Below are 16,494 nucleotides of genomic sequence, written 5' to 3'. Positions count from 1 at the left end.
CATTTATATATTTAAACCTGTATTATGGAAATCATATCACCCTGGTCAGCCCCGGTGGTGACCGATCCAAGTGTGGTACTAACGAGGCCCAAGCCTGCTCAGCCTCCATGCCAGGTCTAATAAGATCAGGGTACATTTAGGGTGATTTGATTGCAGGAAAAAAAAAATGTAATTGAACAACCGTAACCAGTACCTTACAGTGAACACGTTTAATTAGTGAAGAAGATTCAGCTTGTTGTGTTGTCCAGTAAAAATAACAACATTACAAATAAAACATCCATAGGATTTGTATTTTAATATCTGTATCCATTTACATCATTATGATATTATTTCTGAATAGACGTTCCCACTTGTTGCTTCTCTGAATGTTTGCGAGCGCCGAGGTTGTATTTTTTTAATCTATTATAACATATATATCTTTACATTGGCCGCTCCCAGCTATTGCAACCACACTTTGCGGACAAGTCTGGGTTCTCAGCCAACGAGCACGCCTTTGTGCCAACTTGTCCGCGTGCATTACAACGCCACACGAGTTTTGTTTGAGCATCCCAAGCCCTCTGGCTGCGGCGGCATTGCTATTACAGAATGTAAACCAAACCGCAAAAAGCGCCACACCACCAAAATCCCAGGAAGGCCAACCTCTCTGTGCGTCGCCCCACCCTACCCGGGACCGCAACCCCATGGCTTCACCGCCCTTGCCTCTTCCTTTCGTCGTCCTACATCCCCCCCCACGCCTCTCTCTGTCTCACTCACGTCCAAAACCAACTGCTGGGGTCTGGTAATCAGACCCACCCCACACGCCCTCTCAATTCCCAAGTACAAGCTTGCTGTGTACGGGCAGCTGGAGCACCAGCAACGCTTTACTCTGAACGAACGTGTGAACCACGGACCGGGGAAGAAAAGACTAAATCAAGCATGTGTGCGTGAACATTTTTGGAAGGTAATTCCTGTAAGAAGTTGGAATCGAACGGATTAAATAAACCCGAAGAGACCGAAGATTCATCTGACACTTGCGGTGACAATTCTCAAGTCAAGTAAGTGCTCCGGTATTGCTTTTTGATGTATTGCAAATCATATTTTTTGGTGACTGAAAGCAGATCGATATATATATACAATCTCACCCAATGTATGAACGTTTAATAGGTTGTATTGCTTTTAGTTAGTTTTTTAGGGCTACTACAGAGTATTAGCATTTGCACTAAACTTTTTGAAGTATAACTTTGGATAATATGTAGACAAATTAATTTTTTTTTTATTTGATCATCATTACATTCCACAATTGCCATATATATGTCTAAACTCAACATCGTTGTTATTTGCCACATTGCGAAAGTCTATCCACAACGTTGTAACTGAACGGTATTTGGTTTGGTTGATCAGATGCTTACCGGCACATACAAGCTAAAAGTTAGTTTCTTCCACAAGGAAAGTTTGTGACATACAACACATCGTGACAATTATGCTCAGCTGAAGTTCTAGATTAAATTCACATTCAGTGAATCAGCCGTGTAGCAAATATAAAACGTATACATCATTTTAATGTGTTCACATGGACATATCAATATACTGCTGGATGAAGGCCTCCCCACACCATCAGGGCCATAAAAGTTATTTGACCATACTTCACCATGCTGGTCAGTGCACATTCATGAATGTTGAAAGCACAGATATGGGAACACATAAATCCAGCACATCAATGTTTTAATGTTTTAACCGGGCAGCGGCAGCTATACACATGGCATGTAATCCAGCACTGTGGAGGCAGCGAGGGTGTGTGGGTAGCACAGATGTTGTGAAACTCCCTTACCATGGGCGTCAAGGTGCCATACCCTGGCTCCCAGGAGAAGGCAGACCGGCAAATGGACTAATCGCCATCCGTTTCCATCTGCACGGGGATAAGGTGTTGCCCCCTCTCGCATGCGTGGGTTTTCTCCGAGTGCTCCAGTGTCCTCCCACTTGTACAGTAAACGCATTAATTAGCTGAAAACATCTTAAAATTAAAACCCAATGCAGAACTTTCCTAAAAAAGAGTCATTGGATTAGATGTGGCTTTCCTCGATAAATAAGTCATTAAAAGTAAATAAATTCTGCACTCCCCTCTTCCAAAATTGGACGAGACACGATGCGTTTCCAGGTGATTGGTCCATCAGCATGTGCATGGACTACAATGTGTCAGCCACAAACTCAATTGTGCTAAAGTAGCCTTCAAATTTAAGTAGGACTGTATGTCAATCTGTTCTGCATGACGCAGTAGGGGTTGACAAGCCAGTCAAGCTGTTCATTAAAGATAAATTAAAGACAACACCTATGTAAGAAGACGTGTTCCAGTATCAGAATAAACGTTTCCACAGCTTAAACATACAACACATGCACATATATTTTGAAAGGGCAAACCTCTAATGATCTGCTGAATTCTCTATATTACAATGTATCATCACACATTACAGCAATGTGTCTTGGAGGCTTTGAGTGTATATTTAGTCTCAGTGAATGCATAAAGGATGACCGAGCATGCTCATAGTGGCCACTTTAGTTCCCAAACTTGGCTTTACGCCCCATATAATAACACCCTTAAGAATTCACACTTCCACAACTCAGTCTGTTTCCTCAGTTGAAGGGTTTTATTACAGCCATTCAAGACATCAAAATCATGCAGCAAAGTGCAAGAATAAATATTGAGGTAACTGGTGACCTCCACGTGCTTGATATAATTGGCACGCTGCTCAGTGGCAATGAGATAATTGTATAGGTTTTAATTTGACCAAAAACCACAGCTCTACTGCCTAAAGCTTGAACAAATATACCGCCTTACATTTTCAGCAGACCCCTTACATTTTTAAGTGTTGATTTGTTTCAATTATTCAGCTTGCTGGTTAATATTTACATTTTTGATCTCTGGAATTGTAATATCTAGAAAACGCTTCAGCGGAAGTAATATAATTATAACTTTTAATGATTCCAATGTATCAATATTAACGTACCATCATTATTTATATGCGGTATTATTATCCTCAGCAATTATGGAGTTTGAAAGTCCATTGATATGTTTTCCAAATGTTTTGAAAAGATTACTGAATGTTGACTGGGGAGCTAAATTACTAAATTTATTTATTCATTCAACAACTTATATTTCCCCTTTTACACGCTTTTTTTTATTCAGGCTTCAATTATATGGACCATTATGCAGATTAACCCTCATTCAGATAAGACAGTGTATGCCCATTGTAACTTAACATATAATTTTACAACAATTCAAACCATGTGTTATTGTGACAGCATCCTCTCTTGATTGAGGCACATGCTGGCACCGTTTGAATTACGAACAAATGGCAGCGGTTGTCAGATGAGCCGGGAATGTGAGGCATTCGGTGCACTCGCATCAACCATGGCGATGGCAAATCATGCCAATCCCACAAATTCCACATCTGGAATTCTTCAACCACCCCTGCGTCATGCATCAGTGCCGTGTGCCAACATTGCGTGAAAAAAAAAATCACTTGTTGAAAAGCCTGAATCTCAGGCTAAGAATGACGGACACCATAGTGCTAAGTCGTTAAAGAGAGAAATTGTGGTCAGCGCTGCTGAGGGTACACACTTGGTTTTGTGGCTCGGAACGAGAAGCCGAATTATTACTGGGCGGTCAAAATCGTACGCATGTAATGTTTTTTTGTCACCTCAAGCACATGGTTACTTGGGTCGCGCGTTAACTGCTCATTGCAGAGGATCACTGTTCATATCCAGCGGCCGCCCTGATCATTGCTGCGGTGTTAAAGATCACATGCCGTCATTCGTAAGAGGAGGCCATTGTGTGTCAGCGTCATGGTACAGAAGTTTATCACATTTTTTTGGTATTACTCGCGGATTCATTGATTGTGATCATACATAGGAATCATCCTCTCCACCTGCCCTTGCTGCGAAAACTTTCCAGGACCCGAATACAAAAATAATTAGACTCAGTTTTGCGAATAACTAGCAAAATAATAATATTGTGCAACGATTGAATTCGGAATAGAGTGTTTTTGGTGCCACCCTATCGCGCCAGTAACAGCATCATTTGTTCCCACTTTTAAAGTTATATTTACATAATTCCCTCTGTCAGGGTTAGGCAATTGTACAGAGGATTGATTCTAAGTTAAGAAGCTAAGATATGAAAGTGTGCCTTTTGGATTGGGAAAAAAAGAAGATAATTCAAACAAGTCCATGACATTTCTAACAAAAAAAATGAAGGAGAAAATGGAATGTGTTTATATCGTAAAAGCAATATCATTTAAGAGTTACATTAAAAAGTTAATTGTCAGTATATTAAAAAAAATCCATTTTATAATATTCACTGTGTTATAAAGTGAATGTTACACACAAACAAACACGAATGCCAAAAAAAAAGTTGGAACTGGTCCTATACTAAATACCCAAATACCCCAGTATCAGATTTCAGTAAATAAATACTTTCAAAATAAAATACAGAAATATATATATACATACATATATTCGTTCCAAGAAGGGGGGAGAGAGCACAGTATAATTCTTGAGAAATTTATTTTGAAAAGATGACTAACAAAGCTGACATTACGTGCAGGCAAATCAACATGGCTGTATGCCATGGTACCCAATGTTTGCTTTGCATCGAGGAGGATTTAAACCAGGATGACTCCAGGCAAGTTTTTCACCGTGCATTTAGATCACATAAAGGGAAATCACGATATAATTTAGCTACAAACATACGATACGGAGTGCCATACACACGAACCATTTGAATGTCACTTTTCTCAACCCATATCCACTTTTTCGTTTTTTTGTATCACAGGGGGGTTATCGGAAATGGTTATAATATGGGACCCATTTTCACGAAATTTGCGCAACATCTATGGGACGTTTATGCTAACCTCAGCGGTAAGGTTCACCGCATTTTTAGTCGGGCTCAGCTGTATTTTATGTCAACTTGCTTGCACTTACATACCGATATTCCCCATATGGGGGCATTTTTTATCGTTTTGGCTCAGGAACAGGGTTGAGATTCGCTAGTCTGGGTCTGAAGGTCACGTCTTCCCTTCACCGCTTTAAATGTAAAAAAAGCAGTTTGCAACAATGACAATGACCTCTATCAGAAAGCACATGGGTGGTCTGAAGAGTGAGAATGCCCACTGAGCAAGATGTGCCATGAGCATTACTTTGTAAGCTGGGAACACCACAAGAGGGGAGACTGACTGGGGCGTATTTAAAAATCCACAAAACCACAAAAGGGTGTTTCATGAAATAAAATGAAATGTAGCATTTTTGGATTAGAGTGATGAACTAAGAGCACTTTAATCATGTTCTCATTTAAAACTCAGCTTGGTAATGACTAGAAAAAAGTTCATTAAGGTTAATGGTTTAAGTCCCCCAAAAAGCCATTAGTCAGCTATACACACATGCATACACCGAAAAAGAATCTCCATATATTCCATATAGCCATTCAGAGTATTGCGACGAGTACAGATGTCCTCCAATCCATGCCGAGTTGTCCTCTTTCTGCGTGTGATTCCAAGCACGCATCTTCCCATGGTTATTTGCATCGTTTTCAGCTTCATTTTTTCAAAATTCTTCATCTTTATCCATGTTTCTAATCCACATATCATAGCAGACAATATGCAATGTTATAGACAAAAAAAACATCTGCCAGAGGCATAATGAGATGTTAATATTTTTTTTTATCAAGTTCAGTTTTACAAAAGCACTTCAACCTGCTTTTGCTTTGCCTTTTTTCTCCACCTGGATTCCGATCCCTCTTAAAACATTTCTCTTAGGAATTCCAGGATACATTTTCCAGTTTTGTTCCTCCAACAATTGTCTGCATTTTTTAGACAACTTGTTGGTCGTGAGTTTTGTTTTAATCATATTTACCTCGTGTTTATGGAACAATTGATGTTCAGAAGCCCATATAAATAAATAAATTTGAGTATAGTTTTAATGTTTTCATTATTTATGGTGTGCATAACATTAAGTGGCAGAGGGATGTTGAGGAGAGGAAAGTATAGTCAGAAGTTAATACACTGCCAGACTGAGAGTTTGTGTTTACCATTGAGTTGAAGTTTACCATTGGGAAACTGTGGATTCATATTTCCATGACACCTGGGCAATGGAATCTGCTATTTAACGTTATCCAAACGGTATATTTTTTATAAGTTATCAGTCGATATAGAACAATTATAATGATGTTATTTGCTTTTGTTTTTCACAATGAATACATGTACTGGGCTTGCGATGTGTATACCCTTCAATGTACCGCCTTTTTCTGATACTTTATCGAAAAGCTTACCTTGCATAAGGTACACTGCTACAGATTTTACGAATCAAACTTTTTGTTCCAAGCTTCACTTTCATGGTCACCCATACTTTTTGCCATTTTATAATCGATTACATGCAAAATATTGTTATCCTCCCTTACGTTTCATGCGAAATACCCTTTCAGAGTATGGAAATCGTAGCATATCAATCCTCTCTACTAATTTTACAAAGGTGTAATTAAACAGATTTAGTAATGGCAATATACATAGTTTATGTCATGTATATAATAAAAATGACACATCATGAAATTATACCTGGGTGGAGCAGTGGCACTGTGGTTTGCACACTGTAATATGAACCTGGCAGCCTCACCTTGATTCCCGGCCACAGCCAACATCAGTGGCGAGTAATCTCAGCACCTGTCCGAACTCCACTGCCTCCTTTTCAACCTGCACTGACCAGCGTGGTGAAGTATGGTCATAGCACCACTCTGACCGACACGATGTGGGGGAGACTTTCTTCCATCAGTGGATTCACAAAGGCCTGAAAACAAAAAATTCATCGCACGATACCGCATATATATGTAAAACAGCAGTTGGCACCACTGTTATGCATCCCTACTGATCCTGAGCAGCGCTCAACGATGCTCAGCCAGGGCGGTCCAGAGAAAGTAGAGAGCGATGGAGAGAGCGATGAAGAGCATTGGGTTGATGTTTCAGTTGAGAGTGGAGTGCCGCCCGCTCAGCCGCTGAATGTTTGCCTTTTGCGGTAGCTTGCAAAAAAACCCTCGGCGCGAGCACGAAAACGCCCAGGGCCACAACAACTGCCCCTCTCCGTGCAGCTTGGGAGTCTGGCCAGGATTAATAACGGGGGGATTTGTACAGCCCAGCTACAGTCCAGCTGCTCGCTCCAAACAATGATGTTAGTCCAGCTTTGGTCCGCGAATATAAAAAAAAAATGTCCCTCTTTGTATTGTAAGGTTTCATGAGCTTTCATCCCAGCGTGCCGGGATCTGTTTCCACTTAGCTCCAAGGTCAATGTAATTGTACTGCAAGGAGATCCTGTTCCTATAGATATGCATTTGTTGTGATGGGCTGGTATGTTCAACGACAACATGCCACATTTTGTTTATAAATTGGGATGTACACAAATTATGGAAAATCTTTCAATTTATTCCAGAGATTATTCAATTTTCTTCTGGTGCAAGGGGTGAACATCCATGCCAGAATAAAAATTGTTGTTCGTTTCCTATTTTTTTCCAAGAAGTAGCTTGCAATAACAAATATAGAGGTATGTGATCTTCAACGTAAATTGTCGTTTAATTGTAAAAAAAATGACAGCATGGAGCTTTTTTATATAATTACTGAAGTGCAATAAAAACACAACCACGGATTAAAATTTACCTTATCTCTGCGGTGGATTATACATCTGAGAGCCAAGGGTTTACAAAGAGTTAACGGTGGGCTCAGATGATTTATTGTTCACACACATGCATGTTTAAAAAATAAACAGAAACAAAACCTCAAAGTATTTCTCTGTTGAAACAGCCTTTGGCATGTTTTCTAAAAATGCATTGAAGTGCACTTAATTAACGTAAAAGTAAACAAAACATAGATAAAAAATACCAACTTTTGAACAATTGCTTGGCTTGAAAAGGGGTATTTACTAGATCAACATAATTGGCATTTCAAAGTGACAGTTCTTATTCTTGGCTGAGGACCATATTCAACCTATGTAATGATGTGGACATACACATTTCTATGCATAGCTAACGGCACTTTGTACCCACATACTAATAGGACCACACATTAACTGAAAATTTCCAAAATCATAAACATGTAGTGTGTGAAACAGATATGCTCAAAATGCTCTTACATTCAGTTTCCAAAGCATCCCTTCAACCCCCCAGTGTCAATTAAAGTAAATGTGGATGGACTTGCCACCACCACAAAAGAAGTGGAAATATCCACCCCTGGCTCTAGGCTGTTAAAAAGAAAATTAAAAGAGGCTTGCAGTCTTTTACATGAAGTCATTATAAACATTCCTTATACGAGTACTACTTTGAGGAAAAGTTAACAGCAGTTATCCTCTGGACAGACTCGTCCCCGTCATGGGAATGGGAATTTCCACCACTGGCTCAGGGCTGTAAACAGAAGAGGAGCACTGCCTCAATGCTCATTTGAAAATAGTTTTTTTCATTCCTATATGCATTATATATTACACACAAAGTCTAACGCACGCGCATCCACGAATTCAATGGATAAATGTGCCGATACAACAATGTACGTCCTCTTTATACACTACTAAAGCATGTATACTGTTGTGCTTTTGCATATTTACTGGAGCAGCTTCGTGTGCGGGCGGCGAGCAAGCGGAGCCATGAGACACACAGGCAGAGGGTACCTCCCCATCGGAACACGGTCCTTTGGAAGGGCACCCACCACCATCACCATCGTCGTCGTCACACTGCTCGTCTGTTTGCAATTCCCTGCTCCCGGTGACACCTGGCGACAGACTCTACCCCGCCTGAAGCTCTCCTACCGAGGTACGCCGATGAGGATGGTGCTCAAAAGCTGATACCGCTTCGTGCCATTTGAGAACCTTGCTGAGAAATTGTTACATCGGCTCTACGATTCCCAATTCTTTCTTTTTTTTGTTCCTCAAATTCAGCTACAGCAACAGCAACAAAAAACCCACCTGTGCCCTCAAATATTTCTGCAAACTATCACAAAACTATCCTCGCTTTGATCTCTGTCCATGGCGTTTGCTTAAAATGTGTCAGTTGCTGGACATTTTTCCATTTTGCTGGGGCAGTTACTGCATAGCAAACGTGGGACGTGACAAGCTTGAAGAGAGACAAAGGGGGACAGGAATCTAATGTGCAGGGCACATCGGGCGTGGGCTCGAAGCCGTACTGTAGAAACAGGTGCGCGTATAAATTGAGGTGAAATTTTGCTTCCTTGGAATTTTAAATGAGTATAACATTACACTGTTTAAGCAGCAAGGTTAAACTCTTGTTTGTTTTATCCCCCTAAGATTTTGTTTTCGTTTGCAACAACTTATATTAATGAGTTTAGAAACCACGTAACAACTCAATTTTGTTTTTCATTACGTGTTGCTACATGTTCCTCGCAACGTTATTGTTGGAGGGAAATTATGAAAATTAGTTTGACAGAATGACAGGTACAATCCTTCATTCACCATTTAGAAATTACCACAACACCGCCCATGATTGTTCTTGTGAAAAAATGTGGTTAAGTAATCAGTGCTTTAAAATAAAAAAAAGATTGAATACTTCTACATAGCAAACATTACATTTGCTTTTACAAAATACAATTTGCAGCGGAAATTATTTAAAGTTAAAAGATGTATTGGATTAAGTTTTGAAAGTATATAGTTTAATATAGATTTGTATGCTTTTTTGTATGAGCTCGGTTGATGAAAATTATTTTAAAGCTAAACAGAACCAAATACTTTACCCCAAGTACTGGAGAATGATTTATGTAATGCATTTACCTTCTCATTTCACATAGGCAGTCTAATCCGCTGACAGGATGACGTTTATGCAAGAACGAATTCCTTGCAAAATGGACACATCAATTTTCAAACACTTCCACTCCCCGAACACACACTAGCATTTTGAATGCGCAGATATATTACTCTGATTATGAGAAGCTATATATACACACAGTATATTACAGTGAATATAAGTTAGAGAATACATGTCTGCTTTAACTTAGCATGACATAAGAGATCTATGCCACATGCAGCTCCAGATAAAAGTGCACTGCAGACACACACCACTCATGAGAGATTTGAGTGTTGAGCGATCCTCTTCATTACACAGGAGTTGTTTTTTTCCTGCGCACTTTGATTTTCTTGCCCATATTCACTCTTATTCATGATATTTGCTAAGCATCCCAATGCAGGACTCTCTTGACACATTATTGCCACTCGTTGAAGCATTTCTAGATGATTAATTGGCATTGTTATTATACTTAATAGGGTTACAATATTAAACAAAGGGTCTATTCAATATGGGGACAATTCATAATGTAGCGTTGCTTGTACTCTTGACACTGCAGTTCATTTGAATAATGTCTCCATATCTTAGCATGCACGGTGTAAATATTTAGTTTGATTAAAATTAGTTGTATCTGATTAATAAGACCACCCTAAGCCCACAAAAAAAGTGAAATGTCAAAACAACTTCAAAGTTGTAGATGGATGGAAATAATAAACCGTTTGCTAATGTGGCCACACACCCATACCTCATTTGGCAGGTTTAACACTTGGCAAACCCAACCGCAATTGGATTATTCACGTTGACGCCAGTCTGATAAGTTTATTAAATAAATACAAATAAATAGAACAGCAAGTTTGTACTGCTAATGATGTCGGGATTTAGCTGTTTTACATTATAACTCGGCGAGAAGAAGCCATGATGCATGTGTCATTTTGCAGCCAAAACACAGTGGCAGCGGTGTTCAAGAGCATGCCACAGGTGCAAATATTTTTCCATGAACCGATGGAAGACTAACATTATTTTACACAACACAACTAAGCACAGCTCCATGGGGAAATAGGAATGCTGTAGAATTTTTATTTATACTTAATTTAAATAAAAAGTTCATTGAAAAAAATCAGGATGGACCAGCCAATAGTCCGAAAATCGTTATTGGTTGTTACAGGCTTACATTTTATCTCCATTTAATGCTGTTCCTGACACTGACAACGATTATCAAGAGGTGAACTAAACTCGTGACTTCGTTTTCCAATACCTGCAATATCCAATAACCGAGAGAGCCAAGGCAGATTACATTAACATATACACGCAATTAAATCCAGCCAACAAAGGGATGAACCTTTAAATGGAGACAAGATTTAAGAAAAAAACCGAATGAGTTCAGGGCAAGCCAAGCAATGATTGTACAAACGGTGCTTGAATTGCAGACGGTTCAGACGATCGTTGCGAGTGATGGGCACTGATGGACGCCACTTCGCAGAGGCGAACAGCTGACATATCTCAAAGAGACACGACGGACACGAAAGAGAATAGGCGGAGGCTGATCATTTCTTATCAATGAAACATGAATACGAGCGGCGTCAACCTTTCCTTGTGACCGTGATCTTACCATCGTCGAGTGTTAATTACTCGCAGATAACTCGACACAGAGGTATTGGGTCTCTGTGTGTCTATGTTGTGTGTCTCTCTCTGTGTGTCTATGTGTGTCTCTCTCTGTGTGTGTCTGTCTGTGTGTCTATGTTGTCTCTCTCTGTGTGTGTCTCTGTGTTGTCTCTCTCTGCTTATGTGTCTATCTGTGTGTCTGTGTTGTGTGTCTCTCTCTGTGTGTCTCTGTGTTGTCTCTCTCTTCTTGTGTGTCTGTCTGTGTCTATGTTGTGTGTCTCTCTCTGTGTGTCTCTGTGTTGTCTTGCTCTGCCTGTGTGTCTGTCGGTGTGTCTCCGTGTCGGTGTTTTGTCTCTCTCTCAAATTTAGTTCTACCTGATGACGGTTGCTTGTGTTGCAATCGAAACGTCGTACTCTATTATTTAATTTATTTTCTTTCTACGTGACTTTACCGATAGAGCCAAAGAGTAATTCCTGCAGTCACGAAAGCTTCAAATCAAGTTTTTACTCGCAGATTTCCTTTCCTTGAACGTGAACTTAATGGCGTGTCAAAGGTCAGCGCATCAGCCGCGCGTTCCAGGAGTCTGTGGGCGATCGTCAGTGGACGAAGCGATACGACTTGTCCGCGTGAAATACCACAATCGTGGCCCACAATTTGCCTTCATTGTTTTTGCATGTAATCATCAAAGAAGAGGCCAAGTGTATGGCATTTGGTTTTGATTTCACATTGTGAAATTAAAACACTTGCGGGCCACGTAAGAACGCGACGCAGTAATTGTGTTTGACATTGAGGTACAAACTGTTTAACTTATGACGCACGTGCAAGGGACAGGTTTGAAGTGCCCTCAACATTCAGCGGCCGAGTATCTTGACCGTCGGGTAAATAATCAGCAAACTAAAACGTAACGGGGCGAGAACCAAATGCTTGCTGCATATTTAGATGCTGCAGAAGCGAGCGGCACGTGGAGAGAAGCTTCCACGCGGACAGCGCGCGGAACGACACGAATACACATCTCGCATGAGGGGGATAACTCTGCGTTTATGCTCAACGCCATTGGTCCGTTCTTTTATCCAGGGGCAGGGAACATTTTTTCTGCCAAGGGCCATTTGGATATTTATAACGTCATTTGCGGGCCATACAAAATGATCAACTTCAAAATTATCCTGTTATATTTGGTCAAACGTTTAATTAACTCAACCCTAATGCGATGGCTGGAACTGCTTCTCTTTGGCGAGGCGTGTGATGTTAGCTGGTATTGATGATGTTGCTGCTACTCGCAACTGCTTTTCCAGATTTGCTCCTAGATTTATTGAATTTCGAGTCCCGCCTGCGGTTGCCTTGGTAGGGCCAGACCCAAATGATTTTGCGGGCCTCATACGGCCCGCGGGCCGGACGTTCCCCACCCCTGAATTATACCAACGCACCTTGCAGCAATCTACATTCGTCTTGCTTGTAATGGGGCCTTGTTGATTGCCAGCTGAGTACATTGCTCAACATGGCAAAGAATAACAGCATTCGAGCAGCTGAAAACACCAAGCTCAGAGGCCCAGCGGAATGACGGCATCGACAAGGGAGGCTTTGGGAAGTGGGCACTGTCTGTGCGAGTCATCGCGAACGTATAAGTGCGGTGTGCTAATTATTACTTCGTGTATTTCTTTGAGATGTTTCGCCAAATTGTATCCAAATTGTGCCGTTAGCGTCATCTGTCCAGATTGCTCTCAAATCAGTGCAACTCTTCAAGTTAATGAACAGCGTATATCACATAGAGCTACCTCTGAAATACCTTCAAATGACCTCTGGTACAAACATCAGAAGGGCCTGCACTCCCTCACCCCCCCACACTTCTGCATATGCGAGTAATGTTCATTACATGACAAACTGATGTCTAATGCTCAGGAGCTAGCATTTAGCCAAATCAAGTGAAGACGCATTTCGGTTTTGCGTGTGCAGTCATTGGCGACCGGGCTGTATCGATCCAGCACCTCCGATTAGCACGGTTGGCTGCGCCCGGTGCGAAAGAAGTTCATCATACGTGCATGCGTAACATCGACTCTGAACACTTGAGAAGGCGGTTTAAATCACGAGGCGATTGCCTGGGATTCAAAGCCAGGATGACAGCGGTGTGTGCCATCCCAGCACCTCCGACCTCCTACCTGCCCGACCACCTCGGCACTTGGTGATTCCCTAACGATCGCTGTACATTTTTTTCGCTGCAGAGCTGCTCCTGTCCAACAGCTCCGCGCTGTTCCTGGGCTCCCACGAGAGCTCCGACTTCCAGACGCTCCTCCTGGATGAAGAGCGCGGGCGCTTGCTCGTCGGCGCCAAGAACGCCGTTTTCTTGCTCAATCTTGACGACCTCAACCACCAGCCGAGGAAGGTGCGAGGGGACCGCAAGAACCTAACGCCTCGTTAAAAAAATATATATATATAAAAGCACAGCAAATGTGTCTATTGATGCAATTGTGTTTGTGAGGGTGGCCCGGGTAGAGAACGTTATGAGTCAGTTCTAGATTTGAAGCTTTCGTGACTGCAAGGATTCATACTCTTAGTTCTTTCGGTAAAGTCACGTAGGTAAAAAAAATGAAATTAAAATTAATTAAAAAAAATAATAAAAAAAAAAAATAATAAAAAAAAAAAATCACGACGTTTCTGAGGCAACACAAGCTTTCGTCTTCAGGTGAAACTGTCACAGCAAAATATCTTGATGCCTCCGAAACGTCGTGATTTTATTGTTTTTATTTTTTATTTTTATTAATTTTAATTTAATTTTTTTACCTACGTGACTTTACCGAAAGAACTAAGAGTATGTTACTAGTCAGCTCGATGACAGCTGAAGGAAGGGGGTTAATTCAAACCCAGATGGGAGATGCACCAACTCGCGTGTGGTCCACTTGACGACTTGACGTCTGGTTTTCCCGTAGGGCACACGTGCAATGCTATCCTTTCACATACAAATGCTTGGTGCCATATGTTAAGTGGGCACTGGGGCATTGATGTATTTAGTTAACGTTAACAAAGGCATTAATCCGGTGACTTGAGTTCGATTCCTGACCACAGCTACCATCAGTGGTTCGTGGTATCCATACCGGAACTGGGCACCAATAACCGTGCCCCATACGTAAAGTGATTCAAATCACAATTTACTTTACAAAATATAAAAACCTCTTTTGTCCCGAGTTGTAGTCCTGCGTAGGTTTTCACGGTTGTGCTGTACAGCTCTCCAATGCAGTTTCGGTTTGTACTGCGTGTAACTCAGCATGGTGTCCCGTGGGGTTTGTATTTTTGTGATATTTTCTGTAGATGGTGTGGAACCCCAACAGGGACCAGATGAAGAGATGCTTGCTGGCAGGAAAGAGTGAACAAGTGAGCAGTACATGTGACGGGTTGATAAACAAGTCGAAACGTTCATGCTATTTTGGTTAAAAGCGCACACAGAAGTAATATTGTTAAACAAGTAAATCCAATGAGACACACCTAATACATTCAAAATAATTATGTTGTTAGTAATAAAAACGTCTATTAAGCCACGTAGACAATCAGAAGGAAACAAGGGACCAATCGTCTCTTATTAGAAAACTCTAGGGTTTCTTATTATAATGACTGGACATTCTTCATAACATTTGCTTTCATGCCATGCAGCTGCATATTGTTTTTCTCATTCCAACATTGCTCACAATTTGCCAACCCAACGAATTAAAGCGGCGGGCTGGCGATTTGTAAACCCTTTTAGCGCATACCAATTTGTAAAGTAAAATTGTGTCAATTTATGTTTTTTTTTTCACTATTTATTTTGTGTTATGACTAGCCTTCAAAATATGTATTCGTCGGTAAAAGGGTTTTAAAATATCGGTTAAATCTGTAAAGTTGGCAAGTCTAGCATGGCCTGAATTCCTAATGCCGATTCTCATTTGACATCTTCATTACAGACGGACTGTGCAAATTTCATCCGGGTTCTGCACTCGTACAACCAGAGCCACGTGTATGTCTGTGGGACCGGGGCTTTCCACCCGACTTGTGCCTTCTTGGAAATGGGCTTCAGGGTAAAGGTAACGTGATTGATTTGTTTTTAAATGGGCTGGCAAGGGTTAACCCTTGCGATCGTTTACAGTGACTTACAATTAAACCCAAACGTACGTTGTACCCAAACTCGTTATGCGGTCCTTTCTAGGCGAATTCATAAATGCAAGCAGAACGCTGTTATGTTTCTCCGCATATTAATAAAACAAATATTTGTATGTCAAGAGCCTATTGGCTTTCCCGACCAATATTTAGTTACATTTTACTTCATTAAACAACAGCTGGTGGGTAATATCGATCTTCAAAGCCAACAGGCCAATGGACTAGCACATATTTGTATAACTATGTGGAGACAGAAAGAATGTCTGCCTAGAAACACTCAAAACCCAGATAATAAGCGAAGTTGTCAGGCAATGGCCATTATTCAGAGGAGAGGACCCATTGCACTGATGTATTGGCAATGCTGTGAGTGTGTAATTGGTTGTTCGGATTGTTGACATAGTTCTGTTATTGTTTGTCTTTGCATAAAACAGGAGCCTTTATTTATGCTGAACTGGCACAGTGTTGAGTCTGGCCGAGGAAAATGTCCCTATGATCCTGCACAAGCTACCACGTCCGTCATGGCTGGTAAGTTGTAGAAAAGAGAAAACAAAATTCAACTTAAATACTGCCTGCATACTTGCCTGCAGTACAACAGAATAGAAATGCTAGGCACAGCCAACACATGAAGATTTAATGGTAAGGGAATATTGCGTTGACATGTCTAGTCTATGAGATGAACATTGTTTTATTTGCCTTCAATTTGTAACCATATTGTTATGAAATGTCCTATGTTGGTATGCCCCTCTCATTGCTAACTAGAAAATACGTTGATAAAAAAAAACACATTTCACGATAATTGCATTAAAGTGATATCCAAAAGACAAATGGTATTACGAACGATTCGGTGGCTTTTAAAATCAGGCGAGAGTCTCATCGACACACATCCATGGAAATAATTCAAAATATTTAACCTCATCAATAATTACGTAATTTCATAGTTTAGTGAAAGTTATCACACAGTTAATGAAACGCACAAGCCTTG

The 16,494-nt window shown here is 40.8% G+C and overlaps 1 protein-coding gene across 2 annotated transcripts in view; it reads left to right on the top strand.

Annotated features, from left to right (window-relative positions):
• The first annotated feature begins 605 nt into the window (after nucleotides 1-605).
• Nucleotides 606-16,494, top strand: part of LOC144934782 (semaphorin-3D-like) — a 44,274-nt gene continuing 28,385 nt past the window's right edge. For both annotated transcript variants that reach the window (XM_078860924.1, XM_078860923.1), the window contains exons 1-6: nucleotides 606-1,034; nucleotides 8,613-8,809; nucleotides 13,610-13,770; nucleotides 14,694-14,756; nucleotides 15,320-15,439; nucleotides 15,944-16,037. In XM_078860924.1, coding sequence (XP_078717050.1) covers nucleotides 8,644-8,809; nucleotides 13,610-13,770; nucleotides 14,694-14,756; nucleotides 15,320-15,439; nucleotides 15,944-16,037 — 604 coding nt within the window. In that variant the 5' untranslated portion in view covers nucleotides 606-1,034; nucleotides 8,613-8,643. The remainder of the gene's footprint in view (nucleotides 1,035-8,612; nucleotides 8,810-13,609; nucleotides 13,771-14,693; nucleotides 14,757-15,319; nucleotides 15,440-15,943; nucleotides 16,038-16,494) is intronic.

This window comes from Lampetra fluviatilis, chromosome 11 (assembly GCF_964198595.1).
Source record: "Lampetra fluviatilis chromosome 11, kcLamFluv1.1, whole genome shotgun sequence".
Taxonomy (NCBI): Eukaryota; Metazoa; Chordata; class Hyperoartia; order Petromyzontiformes; family Petromyzontidae; genus Lampetra; species Lampetra fluviatilis.
This window is presented reverse-complemented; position numbering and strand designations above follow the sequence as displayed.